Consider the following 22,598-nt stretch of genomic DNA (forward strand, 5'->3'; position numbering starts at 1 on the left):
AGATTTAATTGAACAAATGTCTTTTAAATGCTGTGTGCAGTAAGTTTCTTTTTATTTGCTTTTCTGAGCTATAATGAACATTTCAGAAGATGGCTTTGAGACTGGATCCAACATTTATTGCTATGAAAAGCAGACACTAAAGAATAAAATAGATTACATACATACAAAATATTCTTGAGCTATATTAATGAATGCAGCTCATATTATCAGGTCTCAAGTGCAAATTACAATTAATTAGTTGTTGCAGGAGTAGGTAGGAAAACATAGGATAATCATCTTGGTTCCAAAGTAGGCTTGTGTTAATCAATTTTGTGCTGTAGGAAAAAGTATTTCCTCAGTTATGTGCACTGAATTTTCACATGTATAATCCTTTTTTCCATCCTTAAAGATGGAATTCCATTGGCTGAAGAGATGCCATTTATTAAGAACATAAACATTTTATTTTTCAACATGTACTATCAGAATAAGCTTAGTAAGTAATATAATGAATAATTTCCTAAGATGAATATTTTTCTTTTAAAACTGCCTAAAGGATCATGCACTCCCTTTGGAGAGGGGAACTTCACTATATATTTTATTTTATTTTTAAGAATTTTTTATTTTTATTTTTTGGATTAAGGACCTTGGAATCAGACCAGAGACTCTGCAGATTATAGAAGAAAAAGTAGGTCCCGATCTTCAACATGTCGGCCTAGGACCAGACTTCCTCAACAGGACTCCCATAGCACAAGAAATAAAAGCAAGAATCAATAACTGGGATAGATTCAAACTAAAAAGCTTTCTCTCAGCAAAGGAAACTATCAGTAATGTGAAGAAAGAGCCTACAGAGTGGGAGAATATCTTTGCCAATCATACTTCAGATAGAGCACTAATCTCCAGAATCTATAAAGAACTCAAAAAACTCTACACCAAGAATACAAATAATCCAATCGACAAATGGGCTAAGGAAATGAACAGACACTTCACAGAAGAAGATGTACAAGCAATCAATAAACATATGAAAAAATGTTCAACATCTCTAGTAATAAGAGAAATGCAAATCAAAACCACCCTAAGATTCCATCTCACCCCAATTAGAATGGCGATTATCAAAAATACAAGCAACAGGTGTTGGCGAGGATGTGGGGAGAAAGGTACACTCATACATTGCTGGTGGGGCTGCAAATTAGTGCAGCCACTCTGGAAAGCAGTGTGGAGATTCCTTAGAAAACTTGGAATGGACCCTCCATTTGACCCAGCTATCCCACTCCTTGGCCTATACCCAAAGGATCTAAAATCAGCATACTACAGAGATACAGCCACATCAATGTTCATAGCTGCTCAATTCACAATAGCCAGACTATGGAACCAACCTAGATGCCCTTCAATTGACGAGTGGATAAAGAAACTGTGGTATATATACACAATGGAATATTACTCAGCCATAAAGAATGACAAAATTATGGCATTTGCAGGCAAATGGATGAAATTGGAGAATATCATGCTAAGTGAGATAAGCCAATCTCAAAAAGACAAGGGACGAATGATATCGCTAATAAGTGGAGGATGACACATAATGGGGGGGAGGGAAGGGTTAGTGTTAGGGTTAGAGTTAGGGTTAAGGAGGGGGGCAAGTATGGAGGAAGAAAGTACTGTATAGAGGGTAAAGAGGGGTGGGAGGGGTGGGGGGAAGGGGAAAAAATAACAGAATGAATCAAACAACATTATTGTATGTGGATTTATGATTACACAAATGGTATGCCTTTGCGCCATGTACAAACAGAGAGGCAACATGTATCCCATTTGTTTACAATAAAAAAAAAAAAAAAAAAGGTTCATTGTAAACAAATGGCATACAACTTTTCATTTCTCTGGTTGTACAGGTGTAGACTCATACCATTTGTGTAATCATACATGTACATAGGGTAATGATGTTTGTCTCACTGCATTATCTTTTCTCCCTTTGCCCCCTCCCCACCTCTCATTTCCCTCTACACAATCCAATATTCCTCCATTCTTCCCTTATGTCCTCCCCCTGTTATGTATCATCATCCATTTATCAGAGAAAACATTTGGCCTTTGGATTTTGGGGACTGGCTTATTCTCTTAGCATATTTTTCAGCTCCATCCATTTACCTGCAAATGCCATAATTTCATTCTTTATGGTTGAGTAATATTCCACTGTGTATATATACCATAGTTTCTTTATCCATTTATCTATTGAAGGGCATCAAGGTTGGTTCCACAATCTAGCTATTGTGAACTGAGCTGCTATGAACATTGATGTGTCTGTGAAACTGTAGTATGCTGCCTTTAAAGCAGAGATCCTGCACCAAATAGAAAAAAAGTAGGATGAAATCTTCATCATGTCAGCTTGGAAGCAGACTTTCTTAGTAAGACTCCCAAAGCACAAGAAATAAAAGCAGGAATCAATAAATGGGATGGATTCAAACTAAAAAGTTTTTTCTCAGCAAAGGAAACATCAACAATGTGAAGAGAGAGCCTACAGAGTGGGAAAAAATATTTACCACACACACTTCAGATAGATCTCTATAATTTATAAAGAACTCAAAAAGTTTTACACCAAGAATACAAATAACCCAATCAACAAATGGGTTAAGGAAATGAGCAGACACTTCACAGAAGATCTACAAGCAATCAAGAAATATATGAAAAAATGTTCAACATCTCTAGTAATAAGAGAAATGCAAATCAAAACTACCCTAAGATCTCATCTCACCTCAATTAGAATAGGTATTATCAAGAATATAAGCAACATAGATGTTGGCGAGGATACACTGCTGGTGGGCTTAAGTTTTTACAATGCTGGTGATCGAACCAGGACCTCATGCATGTTAGTAGGCAAGCTACTTTACTACAGAGCTTCTCTCCCAGATCAGACATACTCCTAAGACTGTTGTTTCTCAAAAGCATACAAGAGTTTCCAAATATAAATGAAGACAAAAACAAACAAGATAAAGCTGAAAGCAGCTGATTTTAAATCAGTTGGGAGTATAGAGGCCTGGAGGAAGACAGAAATCTGCAGATGGGTAGGAAGTCATTTCCATATTTCAAAATTGAGTCTTGCTATTCCTGAATGCATACTTTCCCCCTCCAAATAAGGAAAGCATCTTGAACAGATTTCTCTTTTTTCCTCCCTCTCCCCATACTTAGGATTTCTGAAGTTTCCTGAGCCTGGGACACAAATCTCATCTGTCTTCCAGGTGTGGATCCAAGTAGTAAAAGTGAATGCTAAGACCAAGGTTTTCACCCTCCTAAGTAAAGACTTCCTTTTCCAGAGAAAACATCTGTCATAATGTTTCACAACTAGATGAGAATAAAATGAAAGAAAAAAACCTAGAAACAGATCTTTAAAATATCAAATGCAGACATTTCTAAATCTAATATGCCATAATCATAGCCTTACTTGTTCATATTCCTACATTGTTAATACAATGCAGCATTATGGGAAGCCACCCATGGCTTGTATGAGAACTGAGCATAGTTGGAGCCATTAACCGGGAATATCTGACCTCGGGAACTCACAGTTCCATAACTGTTCAAGAATGCCTAAGTCATGTGGTTATCCTGTGTTAGCTCACTGCTCAAGTTTCAAACACAAACATTGGATGTGGGAGTGATCCGCTAGAGTCAAATGACTTGCTTACCTCCACCTCCGATCCTGGTTTTTATGAAGAAGCTCCTACCAGTCCCTTTGGCTATACTGCCATAAATACAACAAGTGCAGGCTCCTTCTTTTGTTAGAGCCAGATCCCTCTGGATGGCTCATTCGGTCATGCCCCTGTTCTTAAGATAATTTTGTCTTCTGTCTTTATTTCAGATAAATAAATTTCACAGTCAGCCCATCCCTCCAAAAAGAATCTTTTCTCTTGCCATAGGATGTGTAGCAAGATAGCATCATTATCAATTACATTGTTGGCTTCACTTTCACAAAATCATAGTGATGAAGTCTTTTGAATACTATTTCCAATGTGCCACAAGCAATGAAAGTGTTCATGGTATGTTCATACTTACATATGGAGATTGAGGGTTTACCTAACTTGGTGTGTGTGTGTGTGTGTGTGTGTGTGTGTGTGTGTGCGCGCGCGCGCGCATATGTGCTCATGCATCCATAGGGGAGTGTTCTGGGAATTGGACCCAGGGTGCTCTACCACTGAGTAATACCTCTGGCCCTTTTTATTTTTTATTTTATTTTTTGTGGTGCTGGGTATTGAACCCAGGGTCTTGTGCTTGCAAGGCAGGCACTCTACCAACTGAGCTATCTCCCTAGTCCCCTTTTTATTTTTTGAGACAGGGTCTCACTAAGTTGACCATAATAGTCTTGAATTAGATACTTTCCTGCCTCCTTCCTGAGGTAGTCTCTCAACTACCTGTGATTACAGGTATGCATCACCACATCTGGCTAACTTGCCATGTTCTTGTTTTAATATTTTCATGAGCACAGTATATATTTTTAATTATGTCTATTATAACCCTAATATAATCTTTCATTCATATCACTATTCATTTACTCATCATGATCTTCATTGAAACTCATGCTGAAATTTTTTTTTTTTTTTTTTTTTTGTGGTACTGGGGTTTGAACCCAGTCTTGTACAAGCAAAGCAAACACTCTACCAACTGAGCTATATCCCCAGCCCCAAAATTTCTTTTTTAGTGCTTCAGCAAAATCAGCTGATGATGTCCACTAAAGTTTAGGAAATTCTCACAATCAGTGTAACTCTACATCATGTACAACCACAAATATGAGAAGTTATATTCCATATATGTATGATATGTCAAATTCATTCTGCTGTCGTGTATAAGTAAAAAGAATAAAAATTTTTTAAAAACAGAAAGTTTAGGAGATTCTTTAAACAATTTAATGCTTTATAGCTACAAACTGCAACAAATATCACATCCAGGGCTCCCATCCTTCCCAAGTTCGGCCAAGGATATTAGGATCTGTTGCCTGGTCAAGCAAGCATTTCACTTGAGTCTCTTCTGAAAGTCCACTCTCTGGCTCTTGGGCACGAATGTTGTGATCTTTGCTTCCTCGAGCTACAGCTGTGTAATCCCCAAAGGCAGGTAACTTCTCATGGCCCAGAAGTAACTCATCACTGGATAAAAGATTAAACAAATATGAAAACACAAACTGTTTTTCCTTTGTTGCCTGCATTCCCAGCTATCCCACCCAAACATTATCTCATCACTTACAAATTTTTTTCTGTTCCTCATAACCTTGGAGTCAAAGGTTGGATTTGCAGGAAAATAAAACGTAAATAATGTCACTATCATAATTTGTTTGCTTTTCCCCTGGATAGGTTCCTACAAGTAGAATTGCTGGGTCAAATGAATACTTTATTTAACTTTCTGATTAACTGCCAGACTGTTTCTCACAGCAAATGCACCATTTCTCTCTCCAACTTCTGCACATTCTTGCCAAACTTGTTATATGCCATTTTATAATCATCTTAGTTGGTATGGAGTAGTATCTTATTTGCATTTTCCTGATGACTAGTTTTCATGTGCTTACTAGTCACTAGTATATTTTCTTTAAAAAAATGTCTGATTGATTCCTTTGGCCATTTTTAAACTGGGCTATTTGTCTTTTTATTATTGGGGTTTTCAGAATTTTAAATGGATATTAGATATAAATCCCTTGTCAGTAAATGACTTACAAGTATTTTCTGCCATTCTATGGGTTGGTTTTTTTTTTTTTTTTTTTTTGCAATGCTGGTAATGGAACCCAAGGCCTTGTACATGCCAGGTTAAGCGCTTTAACTCTAAGCTACATCTCTGGCTCTCTGGCCCTCATCTTACTTTCTTGATAGTATCCTCTGAAGCACAAAAGTTCTGAATGTTGATGAAGTGCTTTTGGTGTCATACCTAAAGATAGTAAATGTCAGTCAAATTCAAGGTCATGAAAATTTACCTATGTTTTTTCTTCTTCTTCTTCTTTTTTTTTTTTTTTTTTTTTTTTTGTGGTGCTGGGGATTTGAACCTAGGGCCTTGTGCTTGTGAGGCAAGCACTCTTACCAACTGAGCTATATCCCCAGCCCTACCCATGCTTTTTCTAAGCATTTTATACCATTAGCTCTTATACTTAGGTCTTTGATCTATTTTGAATTAATTTTTGTAGATGGTGTGAGACAGGGATCCAACTTCACTCTTTTGCCAGTACCATCTGTTGGAAAGACTACTTGTCACCTTTGCCAAAAACATGTTGAACCAGATGTGATGGCACACGCCTGTAATCCCAGTGACTTAGGAGGCTGAGGCAGAAGAATAGCAAATTAAAGGCTAGCCTCAGCAATTTAGCAAGACCTTGTCTTGAAATAAAAAAATAATAAGGGCTAGGGATGTAACTCAGTGGTAAAGCACCCTGGTTCAATCATTAGTACCAAAACAGAACAAACCAACAAACCCCAAAACAAAACCAATTAAAAAAAAATGCTGAGTCCAGTGGTGGCACACACCTATAATCCCAGCTACTTGGGAAGCTGAGGCAGGAGGATTGTAAGTTTGAGGCTAGCTTGGGCAACTTAGTAAGACCCTGTCTCAAAGTAATATAAAAAGGGCTGGGAGTTCAATCACCAGTACCACAAAAACAATAAACAAAATAAAACAAATAAATTGACCATAGACTGCCATTTACTTCTACTTAATTCTGAAGTTTAACTTTATTTCCTAGAAATAATCTCTATAAATTATCTGTTATTTGCTTTAGACCTTAATAAGAAACAAATTTAAAAGCCAACCTAAAGGCCAGTCCACCTCAGATTCTTATATGACAAGTCCACACTGTGTTCTTCATACCTTGGTGCTATGCCCATCAGGGTCAAATGGTTTAAATGCTCCAAAAAGGGGACAAAAGCAAATTTAACCCCCAAATCTCTCTATATAGGCAACAATATTTTGACACCATCTAAGAACATGCTTCCCGGTTCTCATATTGGTAGAAGCTATTCCAGGCACTAAACTGAAGCCTGAAGACTGGGCAGAGAGCAGGCTCAGGCCTCTCATCTCTCTAATCCTGGCTTTCCTCATTTATAAAGTGAGGATATTCACACTACTCCCACAAGCCTGAAGTGCTTAGCACTTTGTACATATGCTGATTCTCTAAGAAATGGTAGTATGTTGGTATTCTGGGTCACCGCAACCACACAAATAACAATCTTACCAAGTAATAACTGCAGGATTGGCACCCATTAACTTTCTTTTAGCATAATGTATCTTCTGTTGAGGATACCAATTTTTTTCAGTTATATTTATTTCTTGAACCCATGATCCTCCTTTTTTTAGCATTTTTTGTTCAAAATTCTGAAAGAAAAGAACATGATTTTCTGTTATAATAATATATACAATCATATTCAAACAGATTAAATCAAGTAATGACCTTAAAAAACAACTATAACTGGGAACCTATAACATTCTAATGGTAGAACACATAATAGTGATTATGAGCTTGAGGTGCTACAGGAGGGAATGAGATATCACTCCCTATGAAGGATGAGCACCATGGGCTTCATTCTTTGGGGGCTGTATTCTGGATAACCATTGAGACTTAAGATAACACTATCTGACTTCATGATCAATGAAAACCTCACATGGAACAATTTTAAAATAAAAATGATGCCAGGGAGAAATTGAACCCACCATCACCAATGGATCTATAATCCCACTCTCAGTAGGAAGTAAACTCAATTTAAGCAACAGTTTTCTCCAAATAAAGATTTTCCCTCTTATCTAGTTTTCTGGCTGAATGGTCCCAAATGTTAATTTTGAAAAATGCAGTACAAAATAAAGTAAATATTTTAGTGAACACAACTTGATGCATTTTCCTTATATAACAGCAGACACCATGTCACACACTGGGACACTGATAAAAGGGAGAAGTACATAAAATAAAACCTACTTTCATGGGCTGGGGTTGTGGCTTAGTGGTAGAGCACTTGCCTTCACATATGAGACATTGGGTTCAATTCCCAGCACTATATAAAAAACTAAATAGGGCTGGGGATATGGCTCAGTTGGTAGAGTGCCTGCCTCGCAAGCACAAGGCCCTGGGTTCAATCCCCAGCACCAGGAAAAACAAAAAACAAAAAAAAAAAAAAAAAAAACCAAAAAAAAAACAACTAAATAAACAAATCAAAGGTATTGTGTCCATCTACAACTAAGAATATTTTTAAAACAAACAAAAAAACCCAATACCTACTTTCCAATCAAAGGAAGGCTCCCTTACAAACACATCCATGGTGTTAGTAAGCAGGTCTGCTTCTGCACGGAAGGCCCTCAGTGCATGTATCATGACACTGTACATAAGGCCCATTTCTTTCATTGGTAACATCAGATTGATAAATTGTCGGGTTAGCCGAAAAGGCACCAACTCGGGGACTGGCAGAAACTAAACAAGAGAAAAAAAAAAAAGACATGTAAGAAGTAGAATATATGAACTAACTATCTCAAAATAACAAGTATAAATAAAATGTCTTCTCAGTATATTTGTTTTTAGTATGACTACAAACTCCACTTTTCTTGAAATAAGCTACACACATGTGAATTCTTGTGCCCAAGAATAATCAATTCAATTTGCATCATCCTTGAAGCCAGAATCTGTGTGAAAGAACACAGAGCCTGCAGAGATTTAGAAGTGCGATCACCTATATTCAGAGATTAGCAACAGACAAAAGATTTGTGTCATATTCTGTGTAAGACATTTTGATCATAGACCTTCTATACTTCTACAGCAGCCTCTTAAACAGGAATGCATTTTACTCCTCATTGTGATCACATAATTTATTACATCTCCTATGACTTGCCTAAACAAGCTTGAAACTAGGTTGAGATTATGTATTTCTTCAAGAATGTCAGATTTAACTGTTGTGACAGAACAACCTAACAAACCATTTCTTCTTTAAACTATTCATTTCTTGAGGTGTTGTAAAGATATATAAATTCTAAACTAGCCAACAAGATAAAGCAAACACACCTGGGTTGCTGATCCAAATGCATGTCCAAAGTCAATTCCAATCACACTGCCTGTCTGCATGGATACCAAAAAATTGTTCAGGTGTCTGTCTCCAATCCCGAGAAGCCAGTGGCTAATACACAGCAGAGCATGTGAGCTGGCAAAGTGAGAGCGAAGTGCCAGGAAGGCCTCGGGACCTGTGCTCATCTTCATAAAGGCCCTCCTGGGACAGAGAGAAGTCATGTGTGATCTTTGTTTTGCCACTAGAGTGTTCATAAAGTCACAAGTATACTTACTTTAGGAGACTGGCAGGCACTTTACTTTCTCGTTTTCTGAAAGCCATGATTGTTTCTGTACGATTAGCTTTCCTATGATATAATAATGATAAAAGTCTCATTAGAACCAATTTCTCATGACTTGAAATTTAAACTTTTGTTTATACTGAAGCTCAAATATCAACTTGATTTTGATAATCTAAGGCAAAACTTTCTAAGAATAAAAAGTGAATATGCAACTTTGATAAGAATAGATAATACAAAAGAAAATCAAAGCAAAACTCACTTATACATTAGCATATATGCTCCAACATCATGTTTTCCAGACATTTTCATCAGCCAGTCTCTATATTCAATCACGGGTGCTTTGGAATCACTAACAAATAGGAAAAAGGAAACTGGAATCAGGGAGATATTTAGCATAACATGATTTTAGAGGCAAGATCATCAAGAATTCATTAAAAATAGTGAAGAGGCAGGAGAAAAATAAATGCAACTTATAATCACATTTACTTATTATTTTATTTACGACTAGTGATGGAAGCCAGGCATTCTCTACCACTGAACTACACATCCTCATCCCTTTTCAAATTTTTATTTTGAAACAGGGTCTTGCTAAGTTGCTGAGGCTGGCCTCAAAATTACGATCTTCCTGACCCAGACTCCCAAGTTGCTGGGATTACAGGCATGCACCACCAGCCTGGCAATCATATTTAATATGAACATCAAACCCATTTACTGTGGTTCTAGATTTTCAATATGTCATTATTCATTCTTAATTACTCCAAAGAAACCCAAGTAATTTTCTATGCTAAAAGTCTGGCATAAAATAGATGCAATAAATTCCCTACTACCTACAGTGAGGAATAAGATAAGCTAAATATTATTTGTGTTGAGGATGCCCATGACTCTGAAACTCTGATATTCACCATTTCCACTATGTAGATACACATAAACTCCTACTAAGTACAACAAAGTATTTTCTTAAGGGGCAATGGACTCTTATCTTGAACTTGAAAAGCTGTTTTTTAATGATGTTTCATAGGAGGAAGGCGGTATCTGGGCAGTTGGAACAACATGATAATTATATGTTTGGCCACTTTGGGGTTTTTGTCAAAAGTCTTAATAAGTTTCCCTAGAAAAAAATAACCTAAAGAGAGAACAATTTCACATGTGATTTAGCACTTTGATCATTTAAATATTTTCCAAGTTACTACGAAGTTAAATTCAAAAGTAGACTACTCTCCTTTAATCTAAATCCTCTCCTTATATATTGTCTCTTTTGAGACAGGGTCTTACTATGTTGTCCAGGTTGGGCTCGAAATCCTGGATTCAAGCAATTCTCCTGCCTCGGTCTCCCAAGTAGCTGGGACTATAGGTGGGGCAGCTATGCCTGGCTTTCTCCTTCTACCCCTCATCCCATGGTACTAGGATGGAACCCAGGTGTACTCTACTACTAAGTTACATTCCCATCCCTTTTCTTTCTTTTTAATTTAGAAACAGGCTCTTGCTGAATTGCCCAGGTTAGTTTTGAACTTGTGATTCTTCTGCCTCAGTCTCCCAAATCACTGGAATTACAGGTGTGTGCCACTATGCCTAGCTCTTCTCCTAGTATTAAGAGATGAAAATTCTTAGGCTGAAAACTACAATATGCTAAATTGATGTCTGTAAGTTACTCAGGAGGCTAAGGCAGAAGGACCACAAACCTGGGCAATTTAATGAGACCCTATCTCAAAATAAAATAAAGAGGGCTAGGTATATAGTTCAGAGATAGAGTGCTTGCCTAGCATGCCTGATGCCCTGTGTTCAATTCCCAATACCAAACATATAATAATAATAACAACAAAATAACAAAAGCAATAACTTAATAATAGGGGGTTGAAGTTGCCTTTTTTTTAAAAAAATAGTTTTTTAGTTGTCAATGGACCTTTATTTTAATTATTTATATATGGTGTTGACAATCAAACCCAGTGCCTCACACATGCTAGGCAAGCTCTCTACACTGAGGTACAACCCCAGCTCTGGAATGCCTTTTTAAAAAGGTAATCAAAAATCAATTTATACCATTCTTATGTGAAAACACTTTGAACTTCACTGATATCCATGTTCACTGTCTGCGAATCCAACAGGATGACCCACCTCACAAAAGGAGACTGGGGAGCACAGGAAGAGCAAGTCCAGAGTTCAAGATACTGTTGGGTCAGTATTTCAGAGCCAGACTGAGACCTAAAACTCCTTTCTTCTTTTTATTTCTCTTTCCCTCCCTTCCTCTCCCCTCCCTCCCTCTTACCCTCCCTCTCTCTCTTTCTCTCCTCCCTCCCTCCCTTCCTTCCTTCCTTCCTTCCTTCCTTCCTTCCTTCCTTCCTTCCTTCCTTCCTTCCTTCCTTCCTTCCTTTCTTTTGGTGGTACAGGATCAAACACAGGGTTACTTTACCACTGTGCTACATTCTCTAGTTCTTTTTTAAATTTTGAGACAGGGTTTCCAAGTTGCCAGGATGGCCTCAAACTTGAGATCCTTCAACCTCCATTTCCTGTAGGTATGTCCCAACATGCCCAGTCAGAGACCTAGAATTTCTGATGGCAGGAAGCAGTATTCATCAGTTTTTCCTGTCTTCCAAGAAAGGAGAAGCAACTGTAGGCAAAGAATTCAAATGTGGGGAATCAAGAGTTGGTAGGGTTCAATCACTAGCACTGGAAGAAAAAAAAAATGTTGGCAAATGATGACCTATTTACTATGGGAGTGTGAGTTTGATGAAAATATACTTAATTTTATGTGTGTTAGATTCTGACTGATAAAAAATAGTGCTCCTGCTTGATTACTTTCAGGAAAGAATTACAGCATGATGAACAGAAGTAGGCCTTGCGGCCATTCTTAACCATTTTTCCTTCATCCCAACACCTTGCCACCAAAACCTGTCAACTCTATCTTCAACATATCTCTCATCACGTTGTCCTATTTTCCTTTATAGGAACAAATAAAAAAATTTTAGAACATACAAGTTCATTGCAGAATAATTAAAAACTAAAGGTGAAGGAAAAAGAAAAAGCATACATTTTATGATATAGAATTAAACACGAATAATTCCAGCTATACTACTTTATAGGCTGGGTGACCAAGGATGACTTAACCTCTCAGGACCTCAGCTTTCTCATCTGTACAGAAGTGATAATATTCACCTTGTGGATTGTTTCGAGAAATAAATAAGTTCACATAGTTAGAAACTGAGAGTAGTGCCTGTCTAGAATACAGAAAATAAGTGTTAAGTTGCTGATCTTATTTATTCATTATATTTCCTTCTAGATTTTTCTTTTTAACTGGGCACAGTGGTATACACCGATAATCCCAGGCTGAGACAAGAGGATCACAAGTTTGAGGTCAAAATAAAGATTTTTAAAAAGGGAAGGAGGAGGGTTGGATATGTAGCTCAAAGGTAGAGCACCCCTGTGTTCAATCCCAGTACCACAAAAAAAATTTTTTTCTCCCCTGACACAAAACTAAAACTTAAAAATAAAAGACGCTGTGGTAAAATAATACAATTACTGTTTAGTATCCTGTACTCCATTTAGCTTATTCACCCAGCCATAGGCAGATTAAGGGCAGGGATGTAGCAGCAACAATTACAAGGGGCCCTGACAAGGGGAACAAGAGGTAGAGAAAACTGCACTGGAAACCACACTGCTGAGGAAGAAAGGAAAGTTGAGTAAAAGCAGCCTGGAGGGCAGGTAGCACTGGAGAAGGAGCAGTCAATTTCAAACTACCTCGTATAAGTCACTTTCTCCTCTTCTGACATGTTATTCAAAAGAAAGTCCTTCAAGGTAAATGTATTTTCAATCCATTCAATTAATCCTAATCTAAAAAGAAAAACAAAAAGTTTATAAATAAATACAAACCTGAATTGCTCTTTCTGCATTAGAAAAAAATGTGTGGAGAATCAGAGTGAAACAGATTTCCTTACATCCATTCTTAACTTACTTTCTTCACATAGGTCTGCAAGTGTTTAGTCCAGTCTAGTGCTCTGTCTGTGGAGTCCAAGGCACCAATGTGTCTAGCCGCCCCCATCCCCATCTCTAGACAGTCACACAAGAACCCAGCTCAAGGCTAGAATCCTACATGGCATGTGCTTGGGCCGCACCTGGAGGTCATGGGCACAACACGGTATGTTCTTAACCGCATGTTTCTCTGACTGCAGGCAGCATCCTGAGAGAGGATGACATTCATGACTTCGAAGAGCTGCTCAATGCGCTGGTCCTGCCGAAGGTCCTCACCACCTTTTACAAGAAATGGGTACTCCCTTTCATCATGGCCTCGGATGATGATGTGCTTTGGTTTTCTTATTGAAGTCATTACTTTAACCTTTAAAAATAAAGGTTTTCTGTTTTGTTTCGTTTTAAAAGAAAAAGGGTCTCACTATTGTTGCCCAGGGTCAAGCTATCCCTATCCTCCTTGTCTCAGCCTTCCCAGGAGCTGGGACTACAGGTATGTTCCAGTGCACCCAGCAAAAAAAAATATCTTTTTAGGTTTTTGGGTGTTTTTTGTTTGTTCATTTGTTTTTGGTGTGTGTGTTGTGTGTGTGAGCGTGTGAGTGAAATTACTTATTTTTTTAATTTATTTTTTTGAGATGGGATGTTACTATGCTGTACAGGCTGATCTTGAACTTGTGAGCTCTCATTATCCTCCTGCCTCAACCTCCCAAGTAGCTGGAACTACAGGCACACACTACCATGTCTATAGGCAAAAAAAAAAAAAAGTTTTAAGTGCAATTTTTATGATCTAGGCCCATCATATCATCAAAAGTGAAAAACAACTACATGCATTTCTCAGAAACCTCCCTCTGAAGACAGGGTGAGGTGACAAGAACAAAGAACCTGGGCCAGCGGACTTTAAGGCCAGTGAAATATTTCTGGTATCTGTGCCTCAATGCTATCTCATAGAAATCTAGTGTTTTTAGCTACAAATAATTGCACAGAATTGTGGGTGTCCTTTGCAATGATGATATTCAATATGTAAACTTTTTTGTAATAAGTTAATTCTTCACATATTTAAAAATGAATACACATAAAGGGCTTACTTTTTTGAGTTTACTATATCCTTAAATATGACTAATATTGAAACACTGAAGAAATTTTATTAAGAAAATCAGTTGCTGATTTTCAGAAAAAAGTTAGAAAACTCCATACAATATGGGAACAGCATGGGAAATTAACTGTCCCTTCCTCAGTGGGGACAAATACATTATTCTCATACCTCAAGAGGAACACACCACACACTAAGTCCTTATCATGGTGACAGGAGTTGCAAACCCTCACACTTACCCGCTCATCAAACCCAGAGATCCGCACGTGGTATTCAGGCAACGGCTTTCCCCTGCCATCATATTGACCTAAAACAAACCAGAGTGTGCTTAAATACAGCTTGTTATGGAGTCTTTGCATTTTAAAACATATCTGTTGATCTAATAAAATACTAATCTGATAAAAAAATTTTTTTGGCACTGGGGACTGAACCCAGGGGTACTTAACCACTGAGCCACATCCCCAGCCCTTTTTAAATATTTTATTTAGAGACAGGATCTTGATAAATTGTTAAGTGCCTCGCTAATCTGCTGAGGCTGGCTTTGAACTCCTGATCCTCTTGCTTCAGCCTCCCAAGTTGCGGGGATTATAGGCATTCGTCACCACTCCCACCTAAAAAATGTTTTACCAGAAGTTTTCAATTAAAGATGGACCTTAAAAAAAAACGAAAAACAAAAAATAAAGATGAACTTTTTAAAAAATGCTATCACTTCTTAATGGAAGTTAGCCTCCTATTCTAAATGACAAATTCCAAATAGAAAAATTAGTGCACTGAACTGGAACTCTGCATTATCTCAAGGCAAATCAGTGGTATGTGAGGAGGCTTACACTTAATGTTTTCTCTTGCAATCGATTGGATGCAGTTGCACAGTTGTGAATAAAAGCAAAAAAAGTGTTTCTTCAAATATGTTTTTCCTCATATTCACTGTAACGAGAACATGAGTAATCAGATTGAAATTTTTTTTTCCTCTGGCAAATTCTAGGATGAAAAACACCAAATGTACATATTTCCTCTCAAAAATCATGTCTTGTTCACATCTGGTTCACTTGCTATAAGTCTCAGTGTCATGATCTTTTTTCCTGCAGATAAGTCATTTATCATTAACTAGTCCCTTTAAACAGCAGCAGCATGTATGTCCCAGGAAGTGACCTGTTTCTATACCTGTATTACATTTCTGAAGAAAAGTTAATCAGGAGCAAAGGAAGGGTATACTAAGAGGTAATTAGTAAATGGAAAACTGAACACTTCTTATAGATTTTCCTAATGATGAAAAAAATGTGAAATTTTAAAATCCTTAAGGGGAGGAAGGGGGAGAAAGGCGGGAGGGAGACACTACCAAGATCCCAATATCACTATTTAGAAACCAAGTTCTTGTCATGTTGCTGTTCTCCTTAAAGTTTAGTTTTGTCACCTGTGGGGTTAAACTCACCAGGAATCTCTAGCTCATTTCTCAGGAACTCCACTTTGAACTCACTCATCCAGGGAGAACATTCTTTCAGATTCCCAGGTGTCTTTGTGTCTTTCCTCATTTTTAAAAGCAGGGAGTTGGTGATGTTGTTGAAGTCACTGAGTTTCATTCTAGGTAGCTTAGAACCTTGTTTCCCAAAGTGTTCATCAAATTCTTTCCCAAAGGCCTAAAATTAATAATCTATCATAAAGATTCATGTTTGGTTTGAATTTAGGAAAAGGCTCTAAAGCTTATGAATTTTTTTAAGTGCTCAGTTACACAGGTTTATTCTGTGCTTTTAAGATTTATAATTTAACATTCCTTCAATATTTCAATACTCTAAAACATCTGGAGCCTGCCTTTTGTTGGTAACTTGTGTTCCCTTAGAAAGGTCATGGTTAGAATGACATATAGCTATAAATTCTAAATTCTTATAGTTATAAATTCTAATAAGGGCTTTAAAAACTTGGCAAGGTCAATTAACATTTTTGTGTCCACTGTCTAGTTCTGGATGTACAGCATTATGATGACACAAATAATTAGGAACAAAGTTAAAAACAACAAAATTAAGGGAGTAATTCAATAAAAATGAAAAGTCCACAATTCTTTGAGTTGAAGAGAAAAAAATAAGAGAAGGCTACTTTTCCTGGTAAAAAATCTTTCAAGAGACCATTTTGGATCATAAAATGAGTATAAAAATTATTTAGATAATTTTTAGTTTTTAAAAGCCATTATTATTAGAAGTACTCTACCATGGGATATATCAATTCTTTCTTTGTATTAGTCATATTCAAATATTTATTTGAATGATAATCCTAATATTAAATAAAAAATAAGACTCAAGATTATTACTAAAATACTTAATAGTTGTCAAGATTTACCCAATTTAGAACTAATTACACAACATAAATCTGGTATACATAAAAGTCCTATTTTAACATAATTCATAATAGGAAAATTCATACATACATATATATGTAAATATATATGCACGTAGGCTTCTTTGATCTATAAATGGATTAAAGTATAAAAATAGCCTACCATTCTTAGAATACTTGGAAAGATTAGCTATTTCCAAAATTTAACTAGCAATCATATATATATAATAGGCCCAGTGCCCTCAAGGATCCTCTAAAGTGAAATATGAGTCACTTTATTTTGGCAGGTTATAATTTAAATTAATGAAAAGTATTTATTTATTTGGTAGTAGGTATAAATTTTCCAAGACATTAGAAATTTAACTCCAAAAAATCTCATGCCTGCTAGGAACAAGAAAACGTGTCTCTCCCATACTGTTGGTATACACAGGACAGGGCAGAATGCAGCTATGCTCAGCAGCAGTTGGGAAAAATAATAGTCTAGTCTGACAGATTTTGGGGGAAGAGTCTTATTGTGTTCAGCATGCAGAGAAAGAAGGTAGACAAGAATTCAAAGGGATAATCTGTATTCTTTATTGGGGGCCTAATATAAATTTTCCACATGAGATTATTCTCAGCCTGGCAGAGAAGACAGGGTGCTGGAGGGCAGGAAAGAGGACCTGCTGAAATGAAACCCTTTCACCAGGACATCCTGAGTCCTATGAGGCAAGGAGACTCAGGTCTAGTTTGCAGTCTGATGTTGTCATTGATATCGGGCAAGTTGCCCACTTTTTAGCTCCAGCTTCTTTTAATTAGAACAAGGCAAACCACAGAATGCAAGCCACATCCAGCCCTATCTGCCAAGGCACCCTCTAGAGCTGCCTTTGTATGATATAACAATGGATACAAGTTCTGGTAACAGGCTGGTATGGTCTGCAAAGTCAAAAACCTGGGTCTTTAAAGAAAATGTGTGTGGGCCACTGGTAAAGCAAGAAACAAACACTGACACACTTTTCCAAATTCCATATTCTACAATATTATAATAATTTTATTAATGCTAACCTATTAGTTTTCTTAAAATAATTTTTTAGTTGTTGGTAGACTTTATTTTTTTACATGTGGTGCTGAGAATAAAACCCAGTGCCTCACACATGCTAGGCAAGTGCTCTACCACTGAGCTACAACCCCAGCCACTAAACTATTAGTGTTAAGGACTACTTACCACCTCATTTAATTACAGTTCCTGTTCTGAGACCCTTGCATATCCAAGGATCAGCAACACACACCAGGAACAATGGGCAGACTAAAATATGTCCTAAAATTACAGGCGTTCATAATATTATCTTCACTTTTAGAATGTATACCTAGTGGCATATAGGCCACAGATAATTCTGTATGTCCTTACATTCGTAACTTTAACTCAAAATACCCCATTTCATACCTTTAACTTGAAATACCCCAACTAGGAATGACTCATCAAAAACAATCTCCACTGATCAAATGAGAAGGCAAAAAGGCGAGGAAGAGTTAAAAGACCAAAGTGTTTTTCTACTCCTGAAGATGTGGCCATAAGAACTGAAAATGTTATCTCCCCACAAAAATTTGTACATAGATATGCAGAGCAGCACTATGTGTAAGAACTAAGAGGTAGAAGCATCCTAAATGTCCATCAACTGATGAAAATGTTAAGCAAAATGCAGCATATGCACATAGTGGAACAATATTTGGCCATGAAAACCCTCCAAAAAACCAAACCAAACCAAACCAAACCAAACCAAACAAACAAAAAAAGCAAAACAAAACAAAACAAAACAAAACAAAAAGTGTACTACAATGTGGTTGAACTTTGAAAACATCAGGCCAAATGAAAAAAGCCAGTGGAACATTGTGTGATTCCATTCATATGAAAAGTCCAGAAGAGGTCAATGCTTATCTATGGCAAGTAGTTCAGTGGCTCCCAGGGGCTAGCAAGAGCAGGAAATGGGGAGTAATTGCAAATAGGATGGGGTTACTTTCTGTAGTGATGAAATGTTCTAAAATTGACGTGATGTCACAACGACTCTGTAAATATACTTAAAACTTCTCCAGTGTACACTTTAAATGGCTGAATTGTGGGTTATGTGAAATAACATCCAAAAAAAGCAGTTATTTAAAAGAAAAAACGGGGGGGGGGGAGATAAAGATCTTTCTTTGCACTGTAGACTGGACTTCAGGATTTCAGGATTTTGGCAACATGAATGCCAGACCTTTTCCTTTAAGGCCTTAAACTTCTTGAGGTTTAATAAATTAATGTAGTTTGACAAAGATTGGGGTGGTGGGAGTCAGTGTGATGAATGGTAAAAAGGGAGATATAAGTAACATATGCAACAGAGAAAGGAGATCTGGTTCTTAGACCCTCAGGATGAAAAATGATGCTGAAGTCAGCCCCTGAGGGTGAGTTTCCAGAAGACCAGAGAGGAAAAGAGCCCAGTTAGGAGCCTATGTAGTTGGCCACATCAACTACAAGCCTCCTATAAGCTCCACTCACTCCATAATACCATATAAACAGAGATGCATTTTTCCTTCTGGCTCTAGAACAACTTCGAAAATAGATCTCATTATACTTGCACAGCATTTATAAGCAGTTATTTGTCACAGAACCCCTCTGCCCTTGGGAACTGGATCTGTCCCTGTGAATAATCTCCAAGTACCCATAAGCCTATGCCCTGAAAAAAATGCTAGGACTTATTTACCAATTCATGTAAGATATAAATATTTTCTTTTTCTTTTCTTTCTTTTTTGGTACTGAGGATTGAACCCAGGGGTGTTCTATCACTGACTCATATCCCCAGCCCTTTTATTTTAATTTGGAGACAGGGTCTAAGTAAGTTGCTTAGGGCCCTGCTAAGTTACTGAGACTAGTCTTTAACTTGATGATATCCTGCCTCAGTCTCCTGAATCACCAGGATTACAGGTGTATGCCATTGTGCCCAGCACAAATATTTTCTTGATCCAATATTGAAATCATTCTGAGTATTAAAAGAATAACCTATATGTACCTTTGGATCTAAGAATGTAAGCATGAACAATAGAATTAACAGAATCCTGAGATTTGGCTGTTGACCTACCTGCCAACATCTGACCCAAATAATTTCTATCAGTATCTTATAGAAAGAACCAGATTTAAAGCAAGTTTACAAATTCAACAGGTAATTCAAGAACAGAATCATTAGCAAGACATCAAATGTGAATGATCTTTCCGATGCTTCTGCTACCAAGGCTAATGTGTCCAACCATACCTGGATAAACCTCCTTCTAAAGGGACCCAGGCCTGGAGCCCGCAGGTCACCCAAGGCTGCATACATCCTCTCATACAATTTTTCAATATTTTTTTTATTCACAGGGCTTTTTTCTAGCTCATCTTTTATTTCAGCAACCCAATCCTGTGGGAAAAAGAGAGAAAAGAATCATGAATCAAGTTACATTGCAAGAAAGTTTTACCCAAGGTGTGTTTTTTTGTACCAAAAGCTGTTGTATTACCTTAAAGAGCAGATCAGGATTAGAGAGCTGGTCTAGGGCATTAATAAAATCTTGAATCACTCCACCTTGATCCAACTTATTTCTGATTCTATTAAAACAAAGATACCAAATTTAGGTAATCAAACATCTTCCAACCTATTTTATCTATTTATATAAATGTACATATATATGTTTGCATATATTCATATGTACACTTAAATCCAGAATTCCATCCAATATTAGATGAAGTATAAAGCATCTATCAAGAGATGAAGTTCTTAAAGTAAAAGCAAACTTTCTTCAACAGGTGTAGACAATTTGATGTATGGAATTTGGCATACATTTTCTGAAGTTATCAAAGAAAAAGTTTACCTTCTAGATGCATTTTCAAATCTTTTCCTATTTTATTTAACTTTGTGTGTGTGTTGTGTGTGTGTGTGTGTGTGTGTGATTAAACCCAGGAGAGGAGTTCTATCACTGAGCTATATCCCTACCCCTTTTTATTATTATTTTATTTTGAGACAGTCTCTCACTAAATTTTGAGGCTGGCCTTGAACTTTCATCCTCCTGCCTCAGCCTTCTGAGTTACTGGAATTACAGGAATTTGCCACCATTGCCTGGCTCTTATCTTCCATCCCATCAAGGTAGACCTTCTTCAAAGATGTTGTGGTTGGCAGGTGATATGTGTACAAACCATGGCAGATGCTATGCCTCATTCTTCCTTATTTTCCCCAAATAATGAGGTAAATCCCAAATGATGAGGTAAATCAGCTCATGACAAAAACAGCTCTTGATAGAGAATGCATCTAGAATGCCATGCACTTACAAAGTATTTTTGCAAAAGTCACACCACTGCACCTTCTATCAATGGTTGTCACTTATAAATCAATTGAAGAGGTGAAAAGGATGACCCTTTAGGTTGTCTACTGAGACTAAATTAGAAGAGGGCTTTCTTGTATATTTTAAATTAAAGAATGATTTCAAGAATTAATTGCAAAAGCATCTCATCTAGTCTATTTCAACCAACAGATTATTAGTTATGAGCACAAGAGTAGTATGCTTCATGAACAGCACTGTAAGATGAAATTTATTTAAAAACAGATAGAAATTCTCCAACAAATATGATACCCAGAAAAGATATATTTAACAGATAGGTATCTAAGGTTTTCTATACTTTGAGGACAGCCTGAAGCCATCTAAAGATAAACATAAGTCTCCATGTGCTTGCTTTCACCACACACATTTTTTGTACCCTGCAGTATTTGATTAGCCCTGTAATATCACCTTGCCACAAACTGTTTATTCTTGTGACCAGCAGATGTATCTTTAAAGGAATAGCTTTCACTACTTATTATAAACGGATAAACGATTGCTTGTGGGTAGCTATTGGCAATCTCTTCCACAGTGTGCTGAACTGCGACAGCTTCCTCTTTGTCCAGTAATGCCACCATGTGGCTGATCCAGCCAATGAACTGCCAGCAAGGAATGGAAGAAATCTAAAACACAGAGAGCTCTAAGTTAATAAACAAAACATTTAATATTGTCTTACCATAATGGTAACATATGTCCAAAAATAAATAAATATATATAATACATATATATATATACATACATCTACGTGTGTGTTTGCGTGTGTGTGTGTGTGTGTGTGTGTGTGTGTGTGCGCGTGAGTCCTTGTCTCCTATTTTTTGGCCTTCTTTGAGGTGACCACTGGATTCTTCTAGACATTCCTGTGCATGTGCAGGCATATTCTTTGTTAGTTCACTGTTGTGTTTTTTAAGATGTACATCATTCCTTCTAATACCTGTATAGTATTTTATTTATCTATTGCTCTGTAATGAATATTTAGGGTATTTTCCAATTTTCTGATATTACAATTAATACAATAAAAGAGATCTCTATACATATCTATTTATACTTGTGCTACACATTTGTACAAGTACAGAAGTAAAATTACTGGGTAAACATTAACAATTACAATACATATTGCTAGAAAATACAGAAAGATTTTTTCTAATTTTTATTCTAAACATATTAGACTGTTTTCCAAAAATTTTGAGTGTTGGACACAATGAACTTTTTAAAAGCACTGTCAATCTGAAATGTGAACAATGTCTAATTTAAATGTTCATAGTTCATTATTGGTGAAGCCAAACACTCCATGTTTATCTACTTTACATAGTTAATCATGCATGCATTTTCTTTGACTATACTGGTCTATTGTGACTGCTTAATTCAAAGATAAATCAGCTCTCTTTCATGTGTAGAAAATATTTTTCTTGTACTTTTATTTTTTAACCCTGCATATAGCATTCAATAGTTTTTTGTTTTGTTTTGTGCATGTGTGTGTATATACATACATATATAAATAAATATATATATGCACCAAAAGATTTCCCTTTGTGGTTTCTGGCTTTTGTCTCTTTACTCCAATATTATTTAAAAAAAAAATGTGTTCATGTTTTCCCTGGATGCTTTTAAGATATTATTTTTAATG

The 22,598-nt window shown here is 36.7% G+C and overlaps 1 protein-coding gene and 1 long non-coding RNA gene across 2 annotated transcripts in view; both read right to left on the minus strand.

The window, feature by feature from the left end:
* Nucleotides 1–1,813: 1,813 nt before the first annotated feature.
* On the minus strand, nucleotides 1,814–4,550 carry LOC306654701. Its single transcript, XR_013762033.1, has 2 exons — nucleotides 3,648–4,550; nucleotides 1,814–2,306 (listed from the first exon to the last, which is right to left on the minus strand). It is a non-coding gene; the product is annotated as an uncharacterized lncRNA (long non-coding RNA).
* A 298-nt stretch (nucleotides 4,551–4,848) lies between these two features.
* Nucleotides 4,849–22,598, minus strand: part of PRKDC (protein kinase, DNA-activated, catalytic subunit) — a 194,152-nt gene continuing 176,402 nt past the window's right edge. The window contains 13 exon segments of the mRNA XM_079137132.1: nucleotides 4,849–5,099; nucleotides 7,163–7,302; nucleotides 8,198–8,386; nucleotides 8,972–9,173; nucleotides 9,247–9,318; nucleotides 9,512–9,601; nucleotides 12,985–13,077; nucleotides 13,359–13,579; nucleotides 14,539–14,606; nucleotides 15,729–15,933; nucleotides 19,882–20,025; nucleotides 20,123–20,210; nucleotides 21,386–21,597. Coding sequence (XP_078993258.1) covers nucleotides 4,895–5,099; nucleotides 7,163–7,302; nucleotides 8,198–8,386; nucleotides 8,972–9,173; nucleotides 9,247–9,318; nucleotides 9,512–9,601; nucleotides 12,985–13,077; nucleotides 13,359–13,579; nucleotides 14,539–14,606; nucleotides 15,729–15,933; nucleotides 19,882–20,025; nucleotides 20,123–20,210; nucleotides 21,386–21,597 — 1,929 coding nt within the window. The 3' untranslated portion in view covers nucleotides 4,849–4,894.

This window comes from Sciurus vulgaris (genome assembly GCF_902686455.1).
Source record: "Sciurus vulgaris genome assembly, chromosome: 1".
NCBI classification, from domain to species: Eukaryota; Metazoa; Chordata; class Mammalia; order Rodentia; family Sciuridae; genus Sciurus; species Sciurus vulgaris.